Source organism: Manis javanica, chromosome 1, assembly GCF_040802235.1.
Source record: "Manis javanica isolate MJ-LG chromosome 1, MJ_LKY, whole genome shotgun sequence".
In the NCBI taxonomy this organism is placed as follows: domain Eukaryota; kingdom Metazoa; phylum Chordata; class Mammalia; order Pholidota; family Manidae; genus Manis; species Manis javanica.
This window is the reverse complement of record NC_133156.1, coordinates 97,136,018-97,158,713: the sequence shown is the minus strand read 5'-3', so window position 1 is coordinate 97,158,713 and position 22,696 is coordinate 97,136,018. Positions and strand designations below refer to the sequence as shown.

The 22,696-nt window shown below is 35.5% G+C and overlaps 1 protein-coding gene across 4 annotated transcripts in view; it reads left to right on the top strand.

Annotated features, from left to right (window-relative positions):
• The window catches only part of RAD17 (RAD17 checkpoint clamp loader component), a 41,698-nt gene extending 19,007 nt beyond the window's left edge, over positions 1–22,691 (top strand). For all 4 annotated transcript variants that reach the window (XM_073235435.1, XM_073235432.1, XM_073235444.1 and 1 more), the window contains 12 exons: positions 4,493–4,629; positions 5,105–5,157; positions 5,242–5,367; positions 5,462–5,531; positions 9,639–9,750; positions 11,676–11,861; positions 12,242–12,327; positions 12,448–12,594; positions 14,289–14,438; positions 15,737–15,857; positions 20,400–20,457; positions 21,915–22,691. In XM_073235435.1, coding sequence (XP_073091536.1) covers positions 4,493–4,629; positions 5,105–5,157; positions 5,242–5,367; positions 5,462–5,531; positions 9,639–9,750; positions 11,676–11,861; positions 12,242–12,327; positions 12,448–12,594; positions 14,289–14,438; positions 15,737–15,857; positions 20,400–20,457; positions 21,915–22,179 — 1,511 coding nt within the window. In that variant the 3' untranslated portion in view covers positions 22,180–22,691. The remainder of the gene's footprint in view (positions 1–4,492; positions 4,630–5,104; positions 5,158–5,241; positions 5,368–5,461; positions 5,532–9,638; positions 9,751–11,675; positions 11,862–12,241; positions 12,328–12,447; positions 12,595–14,288; positions 14,439–15,736; positions 15,858–20,399; positions 20,458–21,914) is intronic.
• Positions 22,692–22,696: the final 5 nt, after the last annotated feature.

The following is a 22,696-nucleotide window of genomic DNA, read 5'->3' as shown; positions in this document are numbered from 1 at the left end:
CTCTGCTGCCCAGGGGGTTAGAGTGCCCAGAGATCCCCAGATTCACTGCCTCTGGTCTAAGTGACCTGTCCTGCCCCTTTAAGACTTCCGAAAAGCACTCTCCAAACCAAAACAACAACAGCAAGAATGAGAGAGGGAACAGAAAGAAAGAAAAAGAAAAAAAAAAAAAAAAGGAAAAAAGAAGCGATTTTTTTTTTCTTTTTTTTGTCCTCAGGTGCCGGTCCCAGGCACCCACTCACTGGTCCTGCTGCCCTGTCTCCCTAGCACCAGGGTCCCTGTCCTTTCAAGGCTTCCAAAAAGCACCCACCCACCGGTCCCGCAGGGAAGGAACGCTCGATATTCTTTGTCCTCAGGCACTGGTCCCAGGCACCCGCTCACCAGTCCCGCTGCCCTGCCTCCCTACACCGGGGTCCCTGTCCCTTTTAGGCTTCCAAAAAGCACTCGCAGAAAAGAGAAAAAAAAAGGGGGAAAAACGCGCGATTTCCTCTGTCCTCAAGTGCCGGTCTCAGGCACCTGCCCACCGGTCCCGCAGGGAAAAACGTGGGATATTCTTTGTCCTCAGGCGCCGGTCCCAGGCACCCACTCACCAGTCCCGCCACCCTGCCTCCCTAGCACTGGGGTCCCTGTCCCTATAAGGCTTCCAAAAAGCGCTCGCCAAAAAGAGAAAAAAAAAAGGGGAAAAACGCGCGATTTCCTCTGTCCTCAGGCACCGGTCTCAGGCACCCGCCCGCCGGTCCCGCAGGGAGAAACGCGGGATAGTCTTTGTCCTCAGGCACCGGTCCCAGGCACCTGCTCACCGGTCCCACCACCCTGCCTCCCTAGCAACGGGGGCCCATCCCTTTAAGGCTTCCAAAAAGCGCTCGCCAAAACAAAAAACCGCTCCGGTTTCTTTCCACCCGCCGGGAGCCGGGGGGAGGGGCGCTCGGGTCCCGCCGGGCCGGGGCTTGTATCTTACCCCCTTCGCAAGGCGCTGGGTTCTTGCACGTGTGGATGTGGTCTGGATGTTGTCCTGTGTCCTGTGGTCTCTATTTTAGGAAGATTTTTCTTTATTATATTTTCATAGCTCTATGTGTTTTTGGGAGGAGATTTCCACTGCTCTACTCACGCCGCCATCCTGGCTCCCCGGAAGCCTAGATATTTATAATGGTTATATCTTCTTGTTGAGTTGACGTCTTTATCATTATGTAATGTCCTTCTTTGTCTCTTGTGACTTTCTTTGTTTTGAGGTCTATTTTGTCTGATACAATTATGTAACTCCTGCTTTTTTCTCCCTATTAGGAGGGAAAAACTTTTTCCATCCTTTCTCTTTTAGTCTGTGTATGTCTTTGGGTTTAAAGTGAGTCTCTTGTAGGCAGCATATAGATGAGTCTTGTTTTTTTATCCATTCAGTGACTGTATCTTTTGATTGGTGCATTCAGACCATTTACATTTAGGGTGATTATCGAAAGGTATGTACTTATTGCCATTGCAGGCTTTAGATTCATGGTTACCAAAGGCTCAAGGTTAACTTCCTTCCTATCTAAGAGTCTAACTTAACTCAATGTGCTATTACAAACACAACCTAAAGGTTCTTTTGTCTCCCTCCTTTTTCTTCCTCCTCCATTCTGTGTTTATTATGTATCATATTCTGTACTCTTTGTCTATCCCTTGATTGACTTTGGGGATAGTTGATTTAATTTTGCATTTGTTTAGTAATTAACTGTTCTACTGTCTTTACTGTGGTTTTATTACCTCCGGTGACAGCTGTTAACCCTTAGGAACACTTCCATCTATAGCAATTCCTCCAAAATACACTGCAGTTTGTGGTAGGTAAATTCAGCTTTTTCTTATCTGGAAATTGTTTAATCCCTCCCTCAAATTTAAATGATAATCTTGCCAGATAAAGTATTCTTGGTTTGAGGCCCTTCTGCTTCATTGCATTAAATACAACATGCCACTCCCTTCTGGCCTGTAAGGTTTCTGCTGAGAAGTCTGATGATAGCCTGATGGGCTTTCTTTTTTATGTGATCTTATTTCTCTTTCTGGCTGCTTTTAATAGTCTGTCCTTATCCTTGATCTGCCATTTTAATTACTATATGTCTTGATGTTGTCTTCCCTGGGCCCCTTGTTTTGGGAGATCTGTGCACCTCCTTGGCCTGAGAGACTGTCTCCTTGCCCTGACTGGGGAAGTTTTCAGGAATTATCTCCTCAAAGACACTTTCTATCCCTTTTTCTCTCTGTCCTTCTTCTGGTACCCTTATAATGTGAATATTGTTCTGTTTGGATTAGTCACACAGTTCTCTCAATAATCTTTCATTCTTAAGAGATCCTTTTTTCTGTCTGTGCCTCAGCCTTTTTGTATTCCTCTTCTCTAGCTTCTGTTTCATTTTTTCCCTGTGCCTCAGCTTCTTTGTATTCCTCTTCTCTAGTTTCTCTTTAATTTATTGTCTCCTCTACTGTATCTAATCTGCTTTTAATACCCTCCATTGTGCTCTTCAACAGTTGGATCTCCGACCAGAATTCATTCTTGAATTCTTGAATATTTGTCTTTACCTCCATGAGCATGTTAATGATTTTTATTCTGTAATCACTTTCAGGAAGATTCATGAGGTCGATGTCACTTAAATCTTTCTCAGGAGTTGTATTCATAATTTTACTTTGAACCAGATTCCTTTGGCATTTCATATTTATATATTTCGCCCTCTAGTGCCTAGAAGCTCTGCTTTCTAGAGGTGCTCAGTCCCTGAAGCAATGTGGGAGGTCGCAGGGGAGTGGTTTTGGTTCCTGGGAGGAGGAAAGACCTGTTTCCTGCTTCCCGGCTTCTATGCCTGTCTCCACTGCCTGAACCAGTGGGCAGTTATAAGCCTTATACAGGTATAAGCCTCTATGCTTTGCATTTGTAGTTGCTATAGACAGGTCTTCCCTCTGGCTTGCCTAATGTGAGGGTAGAGTTTGCTGGTTTGCGAGCCATGTTTGGCTGGCTGGGAGAAAGGCGCAGCAGGCTGCATATCACGGAGGGGTTCCTTGGATCTGTGTAGCCAACCAGGGAGCTGGAGTGCCATGAAAGCTCCCAAACTGCTGGGCAGAGTGCACCCAGACAATTTTGTCTACCTGTCCTTTCTCCTGAGCAGTAAGCTCTGTGCAGTCCTTGCCCCTTTGGCAGCCCTCTTGCTAAGGGCTTCCTTATTAGGAAGCCTCTCAGATTGTCCGTCTTTCTTTTGTCCCAGAGCAGCCGGATATGGATCTCTGCTTTCCGCAAGTGGCTGGCATCTCAGTCTCTCCAGAAATTCTGCCTTTCTTAGCTTTCCAACCCCGTAATCATGAGAGTACCATACAAGTACCTTGAAATGTATGTTTGTGCTCCCAGAGCAGATCTCTGGAGTTAGTTATTCAGCAGTCCCCGGCCTCCACTCCCTCCCCGCCCCGTTTCTCTTCCTCCTGCTGGTGAGCTGGGGTGAGGGAAGGGCTTTGGTCCCAAGGGGCCATAGCTTTGGTACGTTACCCCGTTCTGTGAGGTTTATTCATTTGCTCTTTCCTTCTTGTGCAGTTTGGCACAGTCCTCTTTCCTGCTGCTCTTTCAGAATTAGTTGTATTAATTATATTTTTGTATTATATGTGGTTTTAGGAGGAAGCCTTTGTCTCACCTCTCCTGCTACCATCTTTTCAGCATGGTCATTTTTAATTTTCCTCTTTTTTTCTAATTGCTGTTATAAGTAAAGTGAAGTAGGGATAGCCAAAACTCCTAGGCTACTTTGAAATGAAAGGGTGTCTGTAGAACAGTTTATTTTAATGTGAAAAATTCCTCAGAATCCCTTCTTTGGGATCTTTAATATGCTCTGGACTTACTGTATCTTTAGTATGCATACTCTTATGCTGCTTGTATATCATGCTTCTGGAATTTTACTGCTTTCTAAACAGTAACATTACTTTAGACAGTCCAGCAGGTCTATTTATAAACTATCTTTTACATAAAACATGTCTAAAGAGAACTTCCCTTATTCCCAAGTTCACTAATTAGTTATTCTGGTTTTGTTGTTAAACATTACTATTGAAAATAATTTGTTTTTAGTCATGCCTCATTTGGTGAGTCTTCAGGCATAAGTAGTTTTACCAATTATATGAATGTTATACTCATAGCTGTTTTCCAAAGTCAAGTAACTCCATGTTACATCATTGGTATAGAAAATTACTGTAATCCATGATAACTTTTGTCCTTTGAAATGAATATCATATTTTAAATGTGAACAGTTTTGCCTAATTAGAGTCTATGGTATTGAGTTCTTCCATGTATATGTAAATGATTCATTACATATACTATATATGTATATGTATATATGTATATATATATACATATACTATATATGTATATGTATATATGTATATATGTATATATGAATATAATATTAATTACATTCATGTAATATGTATAATATAACATTTTTGTTTAGAAAACAACAGATTTGATGCTTCTGTAATTTGTTGAAATAAAAGTGTTAAATATGTTTCCTTTCAGAATCAAGCTTCCACATATTTCCCTATCAGTCTCAGATAGCAGGTTTTAAAGAGTTTCTACTAAGAGCAACAAAATATAACAAACTACAAATGTTTGGAGATGATCTGAGAACTGATAAGAAGATAATTCTGGTTGAAGTAAGGACAACTTTTGAAATCCTGCTATAACTACTAATTAAACAATTGCAAGATACATCTTATGTGATGGTGACATTAACATTATATTCCTTATAGTGGTAAATTATAACATAAAACTGTTATAACAGAAACCTAAATTATTTTTCAGTAAACTTGAATTACTAAAGGTTACTGAACTTTAAAAATGTAATGGCTTAAATGTACAAAGCAGAAGAAATGTTTGGAAAAGGACATCTTAGTGAAAATACAAAAACCAGTAGTGACCCTAAGAAATCTGATCTGAAAATTGGGTCTCCCTTTGATGCATATTACTGTTGAGGATATCAGCTGTTTCTTGTTTCCCTTAATTTCTATGAAAGTTCTGGGTACAATACATTGAATAGGTAACATTTTTTCTCTCTTGGTAATTATAAATCTAAAAATAAATTTTTATGGAAATAAAGCTGAATTAATATTTATCATGTGTTTTCAATAGGATTTACCTAACCAGTTTTATCGAGACTCTCAAGCTTTACATGAAGTTCTAAGGTGAGTTTCAGTGAGGTTTTCTAAAATTTCAAATTAAATAGCAGGTGGCTTTAATTTCAACATTGCTGTATTTTGTTGTTTTAGGAAGTATGTGCAGATTGGTCGATGTCCTCTAATATTTATCATCTCGGACAGTCTCAGTGGAGATAATAATCAAAGGTTACTGTTTCCCAGAGAAATTCAAGAAGAGTGTGCTATATCAAACATTAGGTAAGAATGAAATTTCTGCTTATAGTGTCCATATACACAGTCTATTTTTAAAGTAATTACCTAACCACTGTCTTTCTTCATAAAACTTTGACAGTTTCAACCCTGTGGCACCAACAATTATGATGAAATTTCTTAATCGAATAGTGACAATAGAAGCTAATAAGGTAAGTCTCCTAAGAACTGATTAATTTGAATCTAACATTGTAATTATAGAGACCCAAGTGTAAGTGGTATTATGTAAACTTGAGGATTTAGAGATATATTTCAGTTTTTTTAGAATTAAAAAATTTTATTATCTTTGAAAGTCATGTCATTTTAGAAAATATAAGAAATCCTGATTTAAAAAATCTTTAACCTTTTTCTATTAAAGTTAACATTCTCTTTCACATGAAGGTAAATAAATTTCCCTTTGCTTGGCTTTAAATTGAGTTTTAAATTGTGTCTATTATCAAGAAACTGTTTCGTGGCATCTAGGCACATTAGTCATCAACAGTCTGATCCATTTTTGTCCTGTTGTCAATTTTTTCTTAATGATTTTTTTAATTGTGGTAAAAACATACCATAAAATTTAGCATCTTAGATACCATTCATTTCCAGCCTTTTAGGGTATAATTGACATGTAGTAACATCATGTGAGTTTAAAGTGTGCAACATGTTCATTTGATACACTTAGTATTGCAAAATGATTACCACGACAGCTTTGCCTAATACCTCGGTCACATCACTTAATTACCATTTCTTTTTTGTGGTGAGAACATTTAAGATCTCTCTTAGCAACTTTCAAATATTTAATACAGTATTATTAACTATGTTGTCTTTAGTATTAAGTATGTAACATTGTGAAACAACTGTTGTCATTTTTAATGGATCATTTTTGCTTTCAAATCAAGATGATACTAAAATAAACTGATCGCAACTTCTACTCCCAAGCAGCATGATTCTAGGGGCCAGGGCCCTACTGCTGTAAATCAGCTAGATCTTACATGAAACATAATTTCGCATCACAGAAAGTAAGGAAATCTCCAAGGGTGAGGTTGTTTTGAGGATTAAGCAAACTAATGTAATATATAGAACATTTAGCTGAACAAATAATGACTATTAATACTGTAAAATTCAAAACAGTCTGAGTCTAAGGGAGCAGTTACTACTGGCAAAAGTATTACATCATTAATTAGTGTTTTGAGAAGATTTAGTGACACAGGAAAATACAATTTAATGTCAAGTTAAAAATAAGTTGCAAAGTTATTTGATAATGCTAACAATAGAAATGGTATCTTCAGCCCTTGATACATATCAGGCATATTATGCAAAGTATTTCTACGTATCTGATCTTATTAAATCTCTCCATAACCATACAAAATTGGTTCATTACCTGCATTTTGCAGGTAAGGAAACTGAGCTTTGGGAGGAAAATAAACCTGCATAATATCCCACAACTGTTAAGTATTAGATGGGTTTGAAGTTTTGTTCTCCAACTCACCATTCTAAAACAAAGCAAACAATTGTCAATAATAACATGCTAGAAGAAAGTATACATAAAAATGGTTAGTGTGAGTTCTGGGTGGTAGGATTATTTCTGATTTCTTGCTGTCCCTTTGAAAATAAATAGTTCTACATTCTCTGCTGTGAGCATACCTATAAATTATAGTTTTAAATATCTTACTAAACATTAAAAATAATAAAATAATCAACATATATTACTTTGCAACATTAACTCAAAACTACTTTTAGGACTGTTAACTGCAAATGGCATTTACTTTGGTAAGTTGTGGAACAGTAGTGAAAAGAGATACCATATGTTATGTAGTTAACATGCTATACCTTTAAAAGTTGACCTGCAAGAATGTTGGAACCAGTACACGTTTGATATTGTTGATATTTTACATCACAGGAGCAATAACAAAGCACAATATTCAAGTCCTTTAAAGTTTCACAAAATCAAATGTTATGATACTGTCTGGGTCTCCAGGGGTGATAATGATAGTATAGGAAGATCTAAAGAGTTTAATCTCTAGCATTCTATGCCTTCGTTAATTAAATTAAGAAAATGTATTAACATCTTAAGTGATCTCGTTAAAAGAGTGTTAAGTATCTTAAATTTTTTTTTTAGTTTATATAGATGTTTCCCTATTTCTATAGGAAATCTGACATCATGAATTATGTAATTTGTGGAAAGAACTGATCACACATTTCAGCCACATTTTCATGTTCATAGTAATTAACATCTGTGGTATTTCCTTCAACTCCAAAGGATCGTGATTTCAAATTACATTTCCTTTTTGGCGAGTAATCCATATCAAGGATTTTTCAGAAACAAGCACTCATCTCAAAATAATTTTTAAATGTATTTACAATAAAAATGAAGTTAATCTGGAAGAGAAATTCATGGACATGAGCAAGAATATTTTGTAAAAAACAAAAAGATTTGCTGTGGGGATTAGAACAAAATATAAAACTATGGAAATTACAACCATGTGGTCTTGGCACAGTAATAGGCAGAAGAACAAAATAAGACAGCACAGTAATAGATCAACACACGTAACTGGGAATTGTATATGATGGGTGTGCATTTTACATCACTTGGGAAAGTAGACTATTATGGTTAATAAGTGGTGTTGGAACAATTGGACACCCATTTAGAAAAACATAATGTTGCATCTTTATATCAGACTCTGCACAAAAATAATTCCCAGGTAATTAAAGGTTTAAATGCAAAAATCAAAATTGGAAGACTATTAGGAAAAAATACTGACTTTGGGTTGGGGGAAATTCTTCCTAAGCAAGAAACAAAAGCCTGAAAGGCATGGATTTACCTGAAAAAAAAATTGAAAAACTTAGGAAATGACAGAAGGCATGGTAAGCAAAGTTAAAAGACAAGCATAAGAATGAAAGAAAATACTTATAATTTATATAACAGGTAAAATATTAACACCTGGATATATAAAAATGTGCCCACAAAGACTAAAAACAGAAGCCAATACTTAATGAAGTACAGATGGCTAGTAAACATCAGAGAAACAGATTTCTGCCCTTCTTGTAATCACAGAAATTCATATTTAAGCCAGATACATTTGTCATGTATCTTTGCAAAAAATTTAAACTACTGATCAACAGGATTGCCAAAGATATGGAAAAGCACTCTCACATACTATTGGTAGGAAAAACAAAAGTAGCTAGTTGTTGTAGACACTTTGGAGGGCACTCTACTTCTACAGAAAGTCATGCATGTTGGCAAGTAGGGAAATTTGAAATTTCCATTGAAAAATTGGAAACAATGTCAGTCCCCCTTCATTGGGGGAAATATTAAATCATGGAATATCCATAACATTTTTTTCGTTAAATAGATTTAAAGGTATTAACACATCACAAAAGAATAGTGTAAGTAAAAACAATCAGTCAGAGAAAAATACATACATGATTCTACTTATATTTTTAAAATTAACTCTGTGTATCTATATATATACTTACAGATACTAGATATACTTAAAGATATTTGTACAAGAAATGGTCTGGAAAGGTACCAGAATGTTAACAGTTGTGACAAAGTTTAGTTCATATTCATGTGAACCATCAAATGAGTTCAACTTCAGTCATGTTGCTAATAAATCAGTAAGAGTTTCTGAGCGAGGAGAGACCAGTAAATTTTTCTTGCCTTACACTTGAACTACAAAGGGTATGATATGTGATATTTTATATATTTTTTTAATTTGCATAATTTCTTTAAAAAATATAAATGCATTTTATGTGTCTTAAATATCCATATGAAGCTTAGACTTTAAATATGAGTTGATGGAATTGTGACTTTTTAATACTCCACAGACTATTAATATGTTGAAAACCCCAGTGTAGGATTTTTCATGTAAATTTCAAAGATTTGTCAAATTTTTTTGTGTACTCAGCTTTATATTGTGTTTTGAGGTCTGTGTGTGTGTATATATATGAACATATACATGTGTGTATGCACATGCATGTATATGTTAATATGTAAACATGTAACGTGTATGTGTGTATATGTACACATGTGTTTATATAGTGAGAGAGAACTTCAAAATATAACCTACTGCAAGTCAAACAATATTTTATACCTCTTGAAATTTTACTTCAAACTGTGGTAAGTTGTTGACACTTGTACCTCATAAGCATACTGGTGGCTTTTTAGCATTCATATTTGGAAGATACTAATATACTTCCATTAAATTTAGAAAATGGGCTTTGGGGATTTTTTGTTCATTTTAGAAAATAGTTTTTAAATTTTAAATTTTCTCATTTAGAATGGAGGAAATACTACTGTCCCTGATAAAATTTCTCTGGAGTTGCTCTGTCAAGGATGTTCTGGTGATATTAGAAGTGCAATAAACAGCCTACAGTTTTCTTCTTCAAAAGGTAAGTATGGAGGATGCATTCTTATAGCATTTTATAGGTGAGACTAAGTTGCTTTTAATTGTTCATAAAATGAAATCAAACTAAATATATTCTAACTTATAATTGATAAATACCCATCTCCACTTACTACTTTATAATTGAGACAGTAGCATAGAATTATGTATGTACACATGCATATACAACCCTATGAATGAGTATGTCATACTTGAGACAAAACCTGATTCATTTATATGGTTTGGAACTTTACCATTCAAATTAATTTGGAATGACACTTCCTGGGTGAAAATCCTGGCTCTGCCACTACCAGTGATTTAATCTTACAAGAGACCTAATCTCTCTGTGCCTCTATTTTATCACCTTTTGTGTGAGAACTGGTTTCAGGGAAGAGTAAGTGAGGTAATACTTGTAGAATGTTTATTCCAGTGCTTGATACATATTAAGGGCTCAATAAATCACTAGCTGTTAATGAATTTAATAGTATTTGGCTTAGGTAGGTTTACTCTTTAACTTATTTCACAGTAATTTGTGTATATGTTTAATAAATTAATTTCCCTTTATTAATATGTAAAAAGGATATATAGCCATACTGTATTAAAAAGAGAACCCCAGGCCTGGCAGTGAGGTTACATTTTTAGCCAAATGTACATCACAGTGGTCCAACAGTCTGCCCCCACCCCTCCTCTCCCACCTACTCCCTTCCCCCTTGATAACCACTAGTCACTTCTCAGTGTCTATGAGTCTAAAGCTGTTTTGTTTCTTCTGTTTTGCTTTGTTTTTATATTCCACAAATAAGTGAAATACAGTATTTGTCTTTCTCCCCCTGGCTTATTTCACTGAGCACAACACCCTCTGGATCCATCAATGTTGTTGCAAATGGCAGAATTTTTCTTTTTATGGATGAATAATACAGTGAGTCAAATTTTTACTGCTGCACAAGTGCTCATCAGAAAATATTCAACAAGTGACCTACTTCATGCTTAACATTGAGAAATTGACCTTAAAAGCCATCATTAGAGCTCTCAAAATCCACCTGAAATCCTAGTTTCTGTCCACACATGTAACTTGTTCATTTTGTCTGCATCTTTGTTTTTCAAAGTAACTGTAGAGAAATGCAGCCTAACACAACTGAAACTAGAACTTTGCTTTTTCCTGTAAAGCATGCATGTAATTACAGGTTGGGAAGGCAAAAGGTTGCCTTTTGGGATCCTAACTGCCATTTATAACATTATTGCTCTGAGCTCAGAAATTTTAAAGGGAGGAAAATAATTTTTGAGTGGGTTAGGAACTGTGTTAGCAACTATGTTTTTTCATTTAATTTTCAAACCAGCCTAATGAGGTAGACAACATTAGGATTCAAACTCAGATCCTGTGTTCTTATTGCTAGTCCAGGCTGCTGTTCGTAAGTGACACATTCTGAGTTTTAAGCAGTAAATTTACCAATGAAATCTGTACACAGGCTCATATTCATAAATTGGAGACTGCCCAAATCAGTAGAGATGTAATAAGAGCAGCTGTTAAGCATGGATTACAGAACCAGGCTTCCTGGCTTACTAGCTGATGACCTTGAGCCCGTTATTTAACTTCTGTATCTCATTTATTTAATCTGTATATTGACCGCTAACAGAATGTTCTGAAGATTAAATTAGTTAATATATATCATGCACCAAGAAAAATACTTTGCACGTAACCATGTGAGAAATCACGGTGATATGACTGTATTAGAGAATGTCATTTGTACATGTGAAAATTTGAATGTCATAAGAGACGTTCAGATGACATTCTGTTTTAATAGAGGACTCTGACTCAGTTTATGTATTTTATAATTGTTTATTAGAAAAATATATTTAGAGTTTTTAGTGTTACTATATCTGAAATGTTCTATCTTAATTTTTGTATTTTAATATCTTAAAAATATTGTCCTTTAGGAGGAAACAATTTGTGGCCAAGGAAAAAAGGAACATCTGCCATGAAATTGGATGCTGCACTGTCAAAATCAAAACAAAGGAGAAAACCTGATAGAGGTTTTGAAAATCAAGAGGTCCAAGCTATTGGTGGCAAAGATGTTTCTCTCTTCCTCTTCAGAGCTTTGGGGAAAATACTCTATTGTAAAAGTAAGAAGACATACTTCTTTTTTAATCTGTTAGTATGAATCTGAAAACTGAAATAAAATACCACATTTTTTAAAATGTCATGTATTCTGTTACAAGAAAGAGCTAGGGCTAATACTTGAGAAACAGAGTATTTTAATTCTGGAAAAGCCACCATCCAGACATCAGAATTCTAAATTTAGTTCTTGCTGATAGTGATAGGCAATTCCGTATGTAATAGGTGACTCACATAAACTTTGTTGTTTTATTTCTCATTTTAACAGTTTGCTTAGTATTTTTGGCATCATATATATGCCTGAAGCATTGAAAAACCTTCAAGTAAGAGGTGCTATATGACTGTAAAAAATGTGTTACTTTTAATAATTCCAGAAATTTTTTTATAGGAGCATCTTTAACAGTGTTAGACTCACCACGATTGCCTTTACATTTATCAGAGCATGAACGGGATGCAATGCTTGTTCAGCCTGAGGTAAAGTCTTTAATACCACTGAGTACTATTTATAGGATATATATGATTTACATTTGTGAGCATAATACATTTGGCCACTGCATTTTTAACAAAATTATATGTGTATGCTTCTTTTTATAGGAAGTAGTAGAAATGTCACATATGCCAGGAGAATTATTTAATTTATATCTTCACCAAAACTACATAGATTTCTTCATGGAAGTGGATGATCTTGTGAGAGCCAGTGAATTTCTGAGTTTTGCAGATCTCCTCAATGGTGATTGGAATGTAAGACCATTTGACTTAAATGTATTATGGATTGTTTATGAGTATTTCTTCGAAGTTGAGAAAGTTTACTTTTAGTCCTAATTATTTGACATTATTTTATGTAACTTCTTAATAATTATGATAAAATTAATTCATCCGACCCAGTGATTGTAATGAAGCTTCAGCAGTTAATCTGATTTTCTGGTGATAATATAGCCCTAACTTTTTGTAAAGTTATTTTCTGATTAAATTAATTTTATGTATTCAGAAATTTTAAAAAGCATTGAAAAGTAGATAGAAGAGAAAGGTGTGCTTTTTTCTATACTTTTGCTAATTTAAAATTTTATTTTTTACAAATTTGAAATTATGAAAAAGTCTATATTTTTTATTTTTTTAATTTATTTTATGTTTTTTATTTTGGTATCATTAATCTACAATTACATGAGGAACATTATGTTTACTAGACTCCCCCCTTCACCAAGTCCCCCCCACATACCCCATTAGTCATTGTCCATCAGCGTAGTGAGATGCTGTAAAATCACTACTTGTCTTCTCTGTGTTGCACAGCCCTCCCCGTGCCACCCCCCCACATTATACATGCTAATCGTAAGGCCCCTTTTCTTCTTCCCGCCTTCTCCCTCCCTTCCCACCCATCCTCCACAGTCCCTTTCCCTTTGGTAACTGTTAGTCCTTTCTTGGGTTCTGTGATTCTGCTGCTGTTTTGTTCCTTCAGTTTTTCCTTTGTTCTTATACTCCACAGATGAGTGAAATCATTTGGTACTTGTCTTTCTCCACCTGTCTTATTTCACTGAGAAAAAGTCTATTTTTTTTAACATTTGAACACTGTTCTGACTAATGTAGTAGCCACTATACACATGTGGGTATTTAAATTAAATTAAATTAATAATTGAGTTCCTTGGTCACCTTAGCCACATTTCCAGCATTTGATAGCTACAGTGTGGCTATTACGTACTTTATTGAACAGCCCAGATATGAAACATTTGTATCACAGGAAGTTCTATTGGACAGTATTGTTTGATATGTTAATATTTCTCTGTTATAAATATTGAAATAGCATTAATAAAATTAGGAAAAAATAAACATTTATGATACAGTTTCTATGTTACATTTAGAGTTGCAGAATTCAGCAGATGTGTTTAATTTTTTTACATTGCTTTTTTTTATTTTGAAATTTTCCAACTTATACAATACACAAATTGAAAGAATAGTACAATGAATACCTGTATACCTTTAACTTTTGTTCACCAGTTTTTCACATTTTGCCACATTTGCTTCATCTATGTGTATTTATACACTTGTTTTGACTGAATAACTGAGAAGTAATTGCAAACACACGCCATGAGGACGTTGCTCTGTTACATCTACAATAGTGCTATCACATCTAAAAAAATGAACATTAATTCAGTAACATACTGTCCTTATTCCAATTTCCTCAGTTTCAAAAATGTATTTAAAGTTGTTTAGCCCACCACATCCAAGATCCAATCAGAGTTCACATATAGCATTTGACTGTTATATCTCTATTGAATTTGCTTTAATTGCATAGTGTATTATTTTTGTGGCTGTGGTGATGTTAAAAATAGTGAACATACAGTAACTATATATGGATAGTCTTTTTGTTTGGTGTCAGTACCAATAGTACTGCTTTATAAATCTCTTATTTTCTTTATTTCGCATCTTGTCACCTTTTTCAGACCCGCGCCTTACTCAGGGAATATAGTACATCTATAGCTACAAGAGGTGTGATACATTCCAACAAAGCCCGAGCATTTGCTCATTGCCAAGGAGGAGGATCAAGCTTTCGACCCTTGCACAAACCCCAGTGGTTTCTAATAAATAAAAAGGTAAAGTATACTTTCAACAGGTGAACTTTATGGTATGTGAATTATATCTCGATAAACCTGTTATTTTATTTTTTAAGTTGAAAAAGAAAAATGACATTTTATTCTTAGAAATAGTTGTTAAGGCCCACAATTTTCTTAGAATTATGATAACATATAAAAAGGAGTTTTCTTAAATGCTTAATCACTTAAGGAAAAACAGTCAAAATTTGAAAGCACACATTTTATTGGTTGACTATTACTGAAATTAAAGTATAATCATATTTTAGTTTCAATTGGAAATCAATCCTAGCTTTGTCCCTGACCCTCGAGACAAGTTACTTTACCTAGTATGCACGTAGTTTCCACAGCTCTAAATGTAGAGGATTGAAATAGAGGTCAGAAACAGGTGGTCCACAAATTGAATACAGCACACACAGACTTTTTTTTTAATGAATTGCCAGTTTTTAAAAATTGGTATAATAATTAAAACTCAGATGTGGATTTCTGGCTTCAAAATTTCTGGAATCTCCTAAAAAGGGAATGGTAACACTGGTCCATATATTTACATGGCAGCAATCTACTCAAGCTGAATAATATCTGCCTCTTAAAGATGGGTGCCACTGTTCCCAGCTATTCCACTGCACTGATTTATACTACCTGCCTGACTCCTATAGCATCTGAATTTGTGACCTCCTGGACTATGTCATCTCTTAAGATAATCTTCCAGTTTTAAAATCATTAGGCCAAGTATGAGCCTATAATTCATTACCAAAGGAAAGTTTTTCCAACAGATTTCTTGGAGAATTTCATGACTTTTAAGTTATTTATGTCCCTTATTAACTTATTTGCTCTTTATAGCACATATATTTATTTTGCATTATAATTACCTATGAATTACCTCTCTAAGTCTATAAGCTTCATGAAGGCAGAGATTGTTTCTCTCCTCGTCAGCCTAATACTGTGCCTATGTCAACTGAAGAAAATAAATTCTTTCATTGAGAAACAATATCCTCACATAATTTGTGATGTGTGTATGCTCATAAACAGATTTCTTGTGTTAAGTTTTCTTTCCTACTATCTTAGTCTTTTTTTTTTTTTTATATTGCTCTGATTTCAAATGTGAAGTGGTTGTGTAGTTAAAATGCTTCATTACATAATGCTGGGACATTTTAAAGGACTAATTAGATAAACTCTTAAAAGTACATTTGTAGTATATAAACTCACATACTTTGTGATACAGTAAACTTAGTTTGTCTGGGAATACATATGCATATTTTTCATTTTACTTTCTACTTTATCTTTTTTTTCTTCTGTTGCAGTATCGGGAAAATTGCCTGGCAGCAAAAGCACTGTTTTCTGACTTCTGCTTACCAGCTTTGTGCCTCCAGACTCAGCTGTTGCCCTACCTTGCTTTGCTAACCATTCCAATGAGAAATCAAGGTAATAACATGGGTTTTTATTTTCCCTAAGAAGTAGTGTTTAATACTACCTTTTTATTGGTTGACTAATTACCATATACTAGTGAGACTTGGGTTTTTCCCCTTTATTTTTTGACCCAGAATTAATACATGCTTTTTGATTAAAAAAGAAAGAAATCAGATTGTATATCAATGATAACATGATAAAAAAAATCAAATGATACAGAAGATATATAAAGTAAAAAATTGAAAGTCTTCTATAACCTCAGGTAATTCCTATTGACAGATTGGCGGTGAATTGTTCCAGGCTTTTTTCTGTTCATGTACAAATAATAGATACAAACTGTAATTAGCTTATGTCACCTAACCATAAATAGTGCCCCATACATTTTTAATTTTTATTAAAGTATCATTGATACACGATCTTATAAAGGTTTCACATGAACAGCATTGTGGTTTCAGCATTCACCCATATTATCAAGTTCTCACCCCCCATCCATCTGATAGGCAGTCACTGTCTATCAGTGTAGTAAGATGAATGGCACCCCATATTTTACAAATTACTGCCCAAGCAGCTCAAGATGCTGGAAAGTCCAAAGTGAAGGTATCAGTAGATCCAGTGTCTGGTGAGTAACTGTTTCCAGTGTGCAGATGGCAATCTTGTCCTTGTATTCTCATATGGTGCAGAGCAGAGCACGAGAGACCTCTGTTTTGGTTCCTTTTGTAAGGACTCTGATCCCATTCATGAGGGCTTCACCCTCATGACCTAATTATCCTCACAAGGCTCCACCTCCTAAAACCATTGCCTTGGGGGATCAGGGTTTCAAAATAATGAATTTGAGGTGACACATATAGTCCATTACAGTAGCAATGCTAAAGTATATTCAAATATAACTCATATATATATATTTTTTTACTTACTAATAACCAGTTTATTATAAAAGGATATAATTCAGTGAACAGCCAGATGGAATACATGCACAGGACAAGGTATGGAGAAGGGCCCGGAGCTTCCATGCCCTCTCTAGGTGCCACTCTCCCAGCATCTCCAAGTGCTCACCAACCCAGAAGCTCTCTGAACCCATTCCTATTGAGTTTTTATGGAGGCATTATTGCATAGTCATGACTGATAAGTCATTGGCCATTGATAGTTGGTTCAGCCCCCAGCCCCTCTCCCATCCCTGGAGGTCAGGGGAGCCAGACTGAGAGGTCCAACTCTCTAATCACATGGCTGGTCTTCCTGGCAATGGGCACGCATCCTTGGGTGCTGCTAGAAGTTGCATCATTAACATAACAAAAGACATCTTTGCCACTCTCACTGCTTAGGAAATTTGAAGAGTTTTAGGAGCTTTGTGCCAGAAATGGGCATAAAGACCAAACACATATTTCCTATTATAAATCACAGTATCATACAATTATATCTCAATAAAGTGGAGAAAAAGTACCACATCTGTCTTGTCATTTCTTTGCCCCAAATCCTTCATTGTCTCATTTGTCAATTGAATTAAGTTTGAATTCTTTACCCAGCATTCAATGCCCCTGTGATATCCAAATTTATGTTTCTAGCTTTATCTCCAAATAGACCCTGATTTGGAGAGACTGCAGTCCTCATTTACTGTCCCTCAGGCACCAGATATTGCCTAATTGCTTTGGCTGGTATTTTTCCGGTGAGAATATACTATTGTGCATTTGCTGCTTGTGAACAATCTTAGGCATCTTTAAAACCTCAAAAGTTTTATTCTACAAAGGCATTCAGTTCTCCTTAATAGATGTCTTTTCTGCCTTTGATTTCCCAGAGCACTTTGTCTGAACTACGTGCATGATCACTGTCATACTCTTCCCTGTATTACGGCTGTGTTCTACTTCTATCTCCTTGTTAACTTCAGTCTTCTTAGAGATGGTGCCTTTTCTTACTCATCCTGGGGCCCTAACTTATTTTGCCTTCTACACAGAGGGATGCGGTACCTATTCTCTTTGTCTTGAGTAAGGAACTGTTTTGTTTCTTTTTTCAGGGTGATAATGTGCCTAGCTAAAAATACTTTCCAAATTCCCTTGCAATCAGGTGGCCAAATGAGTCAGTCCGATGCAAATGAAAGCCGAGGGTTTCTGGTGTTTTTGATATAGGCATCACACTCCTTTCTGCTCTGTTCTTCATGCTGGGAACATGAATCTGCAGGTCATTAGGCTAGTCTTATAGCTATTAGGTAATAAGCTTCAGGGTAATGATTAACACATTGATTCTTTCATTCAACATACATTTACTGAACACCTATATAGTGCCAAGCACTATTATAGATGCTTCAAAAAGCGGCAGAGCAGAAGTGAGTCTGGATCCCAGATGGCATCATTAAACATTAAAACATAACTCATATTTTTTCAAATTTGTGTTTTTATTTAACCTTATTGATGGGTAATTTTAGTTGATTTCAGTATTACAAGCAATATCCGCTAATACTGGAACTGGTCCAAGTTTTGAGATTATAAATAATGCTAAAGAAATTAACATAACTGTGGCAGTACACACTTTCACAATTTATGTCTAGTGAAGCTGGTCTTTTTATGAACTTAGGATAGCAAATGTCTGCTTTCTTTCAATCAGTTTCATCTGTGGCTTTTAAGAGTAAAGATTATACTAATTTTTTTTAACTTTAAAAGTTGCAAGAATGGTACAGAAGAATTCTTGTGTATTTTTAACCAGGTTTCCAAATTGATCAATTTTTAGTGTATTTTTTTTTCTCTTTGTCTCTCTTCATACATGCACGTACACACATACATGTTTTTTCTGAACTATATTTAAGTAAATTAAACACATGATGCCCATTTTTAAACACTTAAGCTGTACTTGTGAAGACAAGAACATTCTCATATGTAATGACAGTATAAACATCAAAATCAGAAAATTAGTATTGATACACTACTACCATCTAATTTATAGACTCAATGCAAATTTTGCCAGTTGTCCTAATAATGTTCTTTGTAAAATAACAAAAACTTGTTCTTTCTTGTCCAGAATCCAGTGCAAGGTCATGATATATTTGGTTATTCAGTTGCCGTGTCTCTCTAGTCTACTTTGATCTGAGCAGTATCTTAGTCTTTTTCATCCATGACATTTTTGAAGCATAAAGGACAGTTACCTTGTAGGCTTTCCTTCAGTTTGGTTTGTTCTGATCCAAGGAAGACTTCTCAGTTGTCTCTTTCTGGTTCTTGCTGATGAACACTAGCTGGCTGATGTTTAGCAAAGCTGTTACTTAAAAGGAACCATTGATTTCAAGAGGGCCCTTAAGTTTGAGCTTCCCCTTACTGTGTTTCAAGTAAAGTTGGTTCCTTTGGGTACAACTTCTAAACTCTCTTTTCCTGTGGAATGCCTCTTTGCCCTCGGCAAAAATCTCTGAGCCGCTATTCTCAAAGGGTGCTCAACTGGAGGTAGTCTCAGTTTAGCTTGTTCTCTCCTAGTATGGACCCTCTGCTCTACAAATGGGGAGGGGCTATGGCCATTGCAGTTCGAGGAGGAAGCAGTATTTTTAGTCTGCTATGCCACTGGGGTAGAGCTTCCATGTTGTGGATGGAGGATGGGTTGAGATAGGGAGCCTCAAACTCTTGGCTGGCCACACTCACCAGGAGGGAGCCGTATGTTCTTGGCTGCACTCAAGTGGAATACAGTCTCCCTGAAACTGAAGAAGGAAAGGAGCAGGTCATGCCTAATATGCCACAGACTCTCGCTGTTAGATTTTTTTGAATATATTTTCTCAGTACATAAAATTTATGATGTTAAACCATTTTAAAGTATATAGATCAGTAGTGCTAAGTATATTCACCTTGTTGTGCAACTAGTCTTCAGAAATTTGTCATCTTCTGAAATTGAGACTACACACACTGAACACCAACTCTCACCTCCCAACACCACCACCACCACCTGCCTCCTATCTATGAATTTGACTACTCTAGGTACCTCACATAAGGGGATTCATACAATACTTGTCTTTTTGTGAGTGTCTTATTTCTCTTGGTTTGTCATCAAGGTGTATCCATGTTATAGTATGTGTCAGAATTTCCTTGTTAGGGTTGAAAATACTTCATTTTATATGTATACCATGTTTTGTTTACCCATTCATCTGTCAGACCGTTGTTTCCACATTTTGGCTGTTGTGAGTAATGCTGTGAACATGAGTGTACAAATAACTCTTTGAGGTCCTGCTGTCAGTCCTTTTGGGTGTGTACTCAGAAGTGGAGTTGCTGGGTCCTATAGTAATCCTGTTTTTAACTTTTGAGGAACTGCTTTACTCTTTTCCATAGCAGCTACACCATGTTATATTTCCCATCAGCAATATAATTGGAACAAGGGTTCCAATTTCTCCACATTCTTGCCAAACCTTTTTGTTTTGTGTGTCTGATTTTTTTTGGAGGGGTTTTGTTTTTAGTAGTTATCCTAAGGGGTGCACATTGGTTTTGGTTTGCATTTTCCTGATGATTGGTGATTTTGAGCAACTTTTATGTGTTGATTGGCCATTATTTATCTTCTTTGGAGAAATGTCTGTTTAAAGCTGTTTTAAAATCTCTGTTTCAGCTCAGATTTCTTTTATCCAAGATATTGGAAGGCTTCCTCTGAAGCGACACTTTGGAAGGTAAGTTTGATCATTTTAATTTTCAAAGAGCTGTTACTGAAATGTCTGCTGACTGTATTATCTATTTATTCAGTATACAATCAATGTTATTTGTAAAATCCATACATACATTTAACCCAGTGATTAAAGACCATATGACTGCATTGTAAACCTATCATTTTGTTACATGTAACAGTGTATTTTCACGAACTCACAATGGAGTATCAGACTAAATAGAATCATGGAATCACAAAGACAGAGGTATCTTCAGATTCTCTAGTTCAACAAATCTTAGATATCTGGAAACCTCTTTTCAGCTTTCCTGCCAAGAGGTGTTCTTAGCCTACGTTTGAAACCTGCAACGGTCAGGAACTATCAGAAGCACCACGTTTTTTATTTCCTTATCATAGAAAATTCAGGCAAATGAAAAAATAGACATAAATCTTTATACTAATTTTATTGCAAAATGGCTTCTGGGATAATATCAGTGATTAACACAACACCTGTATTTCTACTTAGCTTATTTGTAAGGTCAAATTATGCACTCAGGCATTTTTAAAGGATTTGAAAAGGGCTTTTTTAACCCTTTTAAACCATGTTTTAACCACTATTATTGGTTCAGCCACTTGATACGACTTGGGAGGCAGATATGTTAATGCTTATTACAGAGACTGTTATCTTTCCTTTATGAAAACCATATTCGACATTATCTTTGACCCTATTGATAGTATTGTACGTTAATATTTAGCTTAATATTCAATGTTAATATTTAATAGCTTCACAGTTTCCTATGATTAAACCTACACCTTATTTTTGTACAGTTAGCTTATTTCCAACTTTTTATTACTACAGCCTTCCTTGTAGCTAAATCATCATGCATAGCATGTACTATTTATGTAGGATGAATTCCTAGATATTGCTGGATCAATGTTTACACACCTTTTTGAGGTCTTTGTCTATTTTATGAGATTACTTTCATGAATATCTCACCAATTTTATGCCCACTTACAATGTATCAGTGTGTTCTTTTCTCCTAACTCTTGCCACCACTGGTTTTTATTATTTTAAAAGGTGTTTGCTAGTTTAAAAGATAATAGTAGCTCATTATTTTAATTTCCATTTTTAAAATTTCAAATTGGGTTGAATAATTTATTTGTAATTTTTCTATAAGTTGTTCATATTTAATGCCTATTTTTCTGTTTATTTCTTTTCTTTTTAATGTACTTTTTAATTTGTATGAACGTCTACTAAGACATTCATCAACTCACTTGTAAGGCGTAGTGATTTATTCATAGTTTGTCATTTCCCTTGTACTTTGTTTATATTGTCAAATAAACCAAAGGACCTGGCTAAACAGTGAGCACACTGATGGTAAATGAGAGACTAGAGGAGATGGTTTCATAATCATCACTCTCATGTGAGTTTAAAGGAATCCCCTCCTTTGGTTATTATTAATGCCTGCATTATGAATCTGGCAGATTGCACATGGAAGCCCTGACTGACTGGGAGCATGGAATAATAGACCCAGACAGTGGAGATGAAGCGCAGTTTAATGAAGGGCAGCCTGCAGAGGAAGCTATGAGTGAACCTACTCAAACCGCTGAACCGGGAACCTGTTCCCTTCCTTTGAGTCAGAATAGTGGGAATGAACTGCCAGCCAGTCAGCCGCAGCCCTTTTCAGCCCAGGAAGACATGGAAGAAGAAGACATGACAATAGAAGACTATGAGAGCGATGGGACATAGACACCAGCCCACCAGTCACATTGCTACCTGACAGCACCCCGCTAGTTTTATTCAGTGGTACTTGAACAGAGATTATATGCTTTCAAGAGAATTACAGCCTAATTCTTCACACTTTTAATACTTAAGCACGAGGAATTGACTCTTCTGTCATCTTGAAGTAAATAGAAGATCAAGCCTTCAAATATATCTTAATTTTTTTCTTTAGTATTTATTTAGTCTTGAGAGTGGTGTTGGAAGTGAAGGTCAGTGTGTATGAAGCATGTTTGGACATTATGCCCAACATCAGAAAATGTGAAGGAATAATTCAGAATACAGAAACTTTATGGGGTTGTGAATATGAATTATAAAAGTTCAGTATGCAACTATGAGTGTAAATAAACTTTGTGCCTTACTCAGTTTCTCTATGGTCTCCAGCTTCTCAGATGCCATTTTTATGTTGTACAGTGGAATATTTTAGGTATTTTTTTGGAAAGTATTTACATATTTATATCGAAATTAAAACGTTGAATTAATTTTT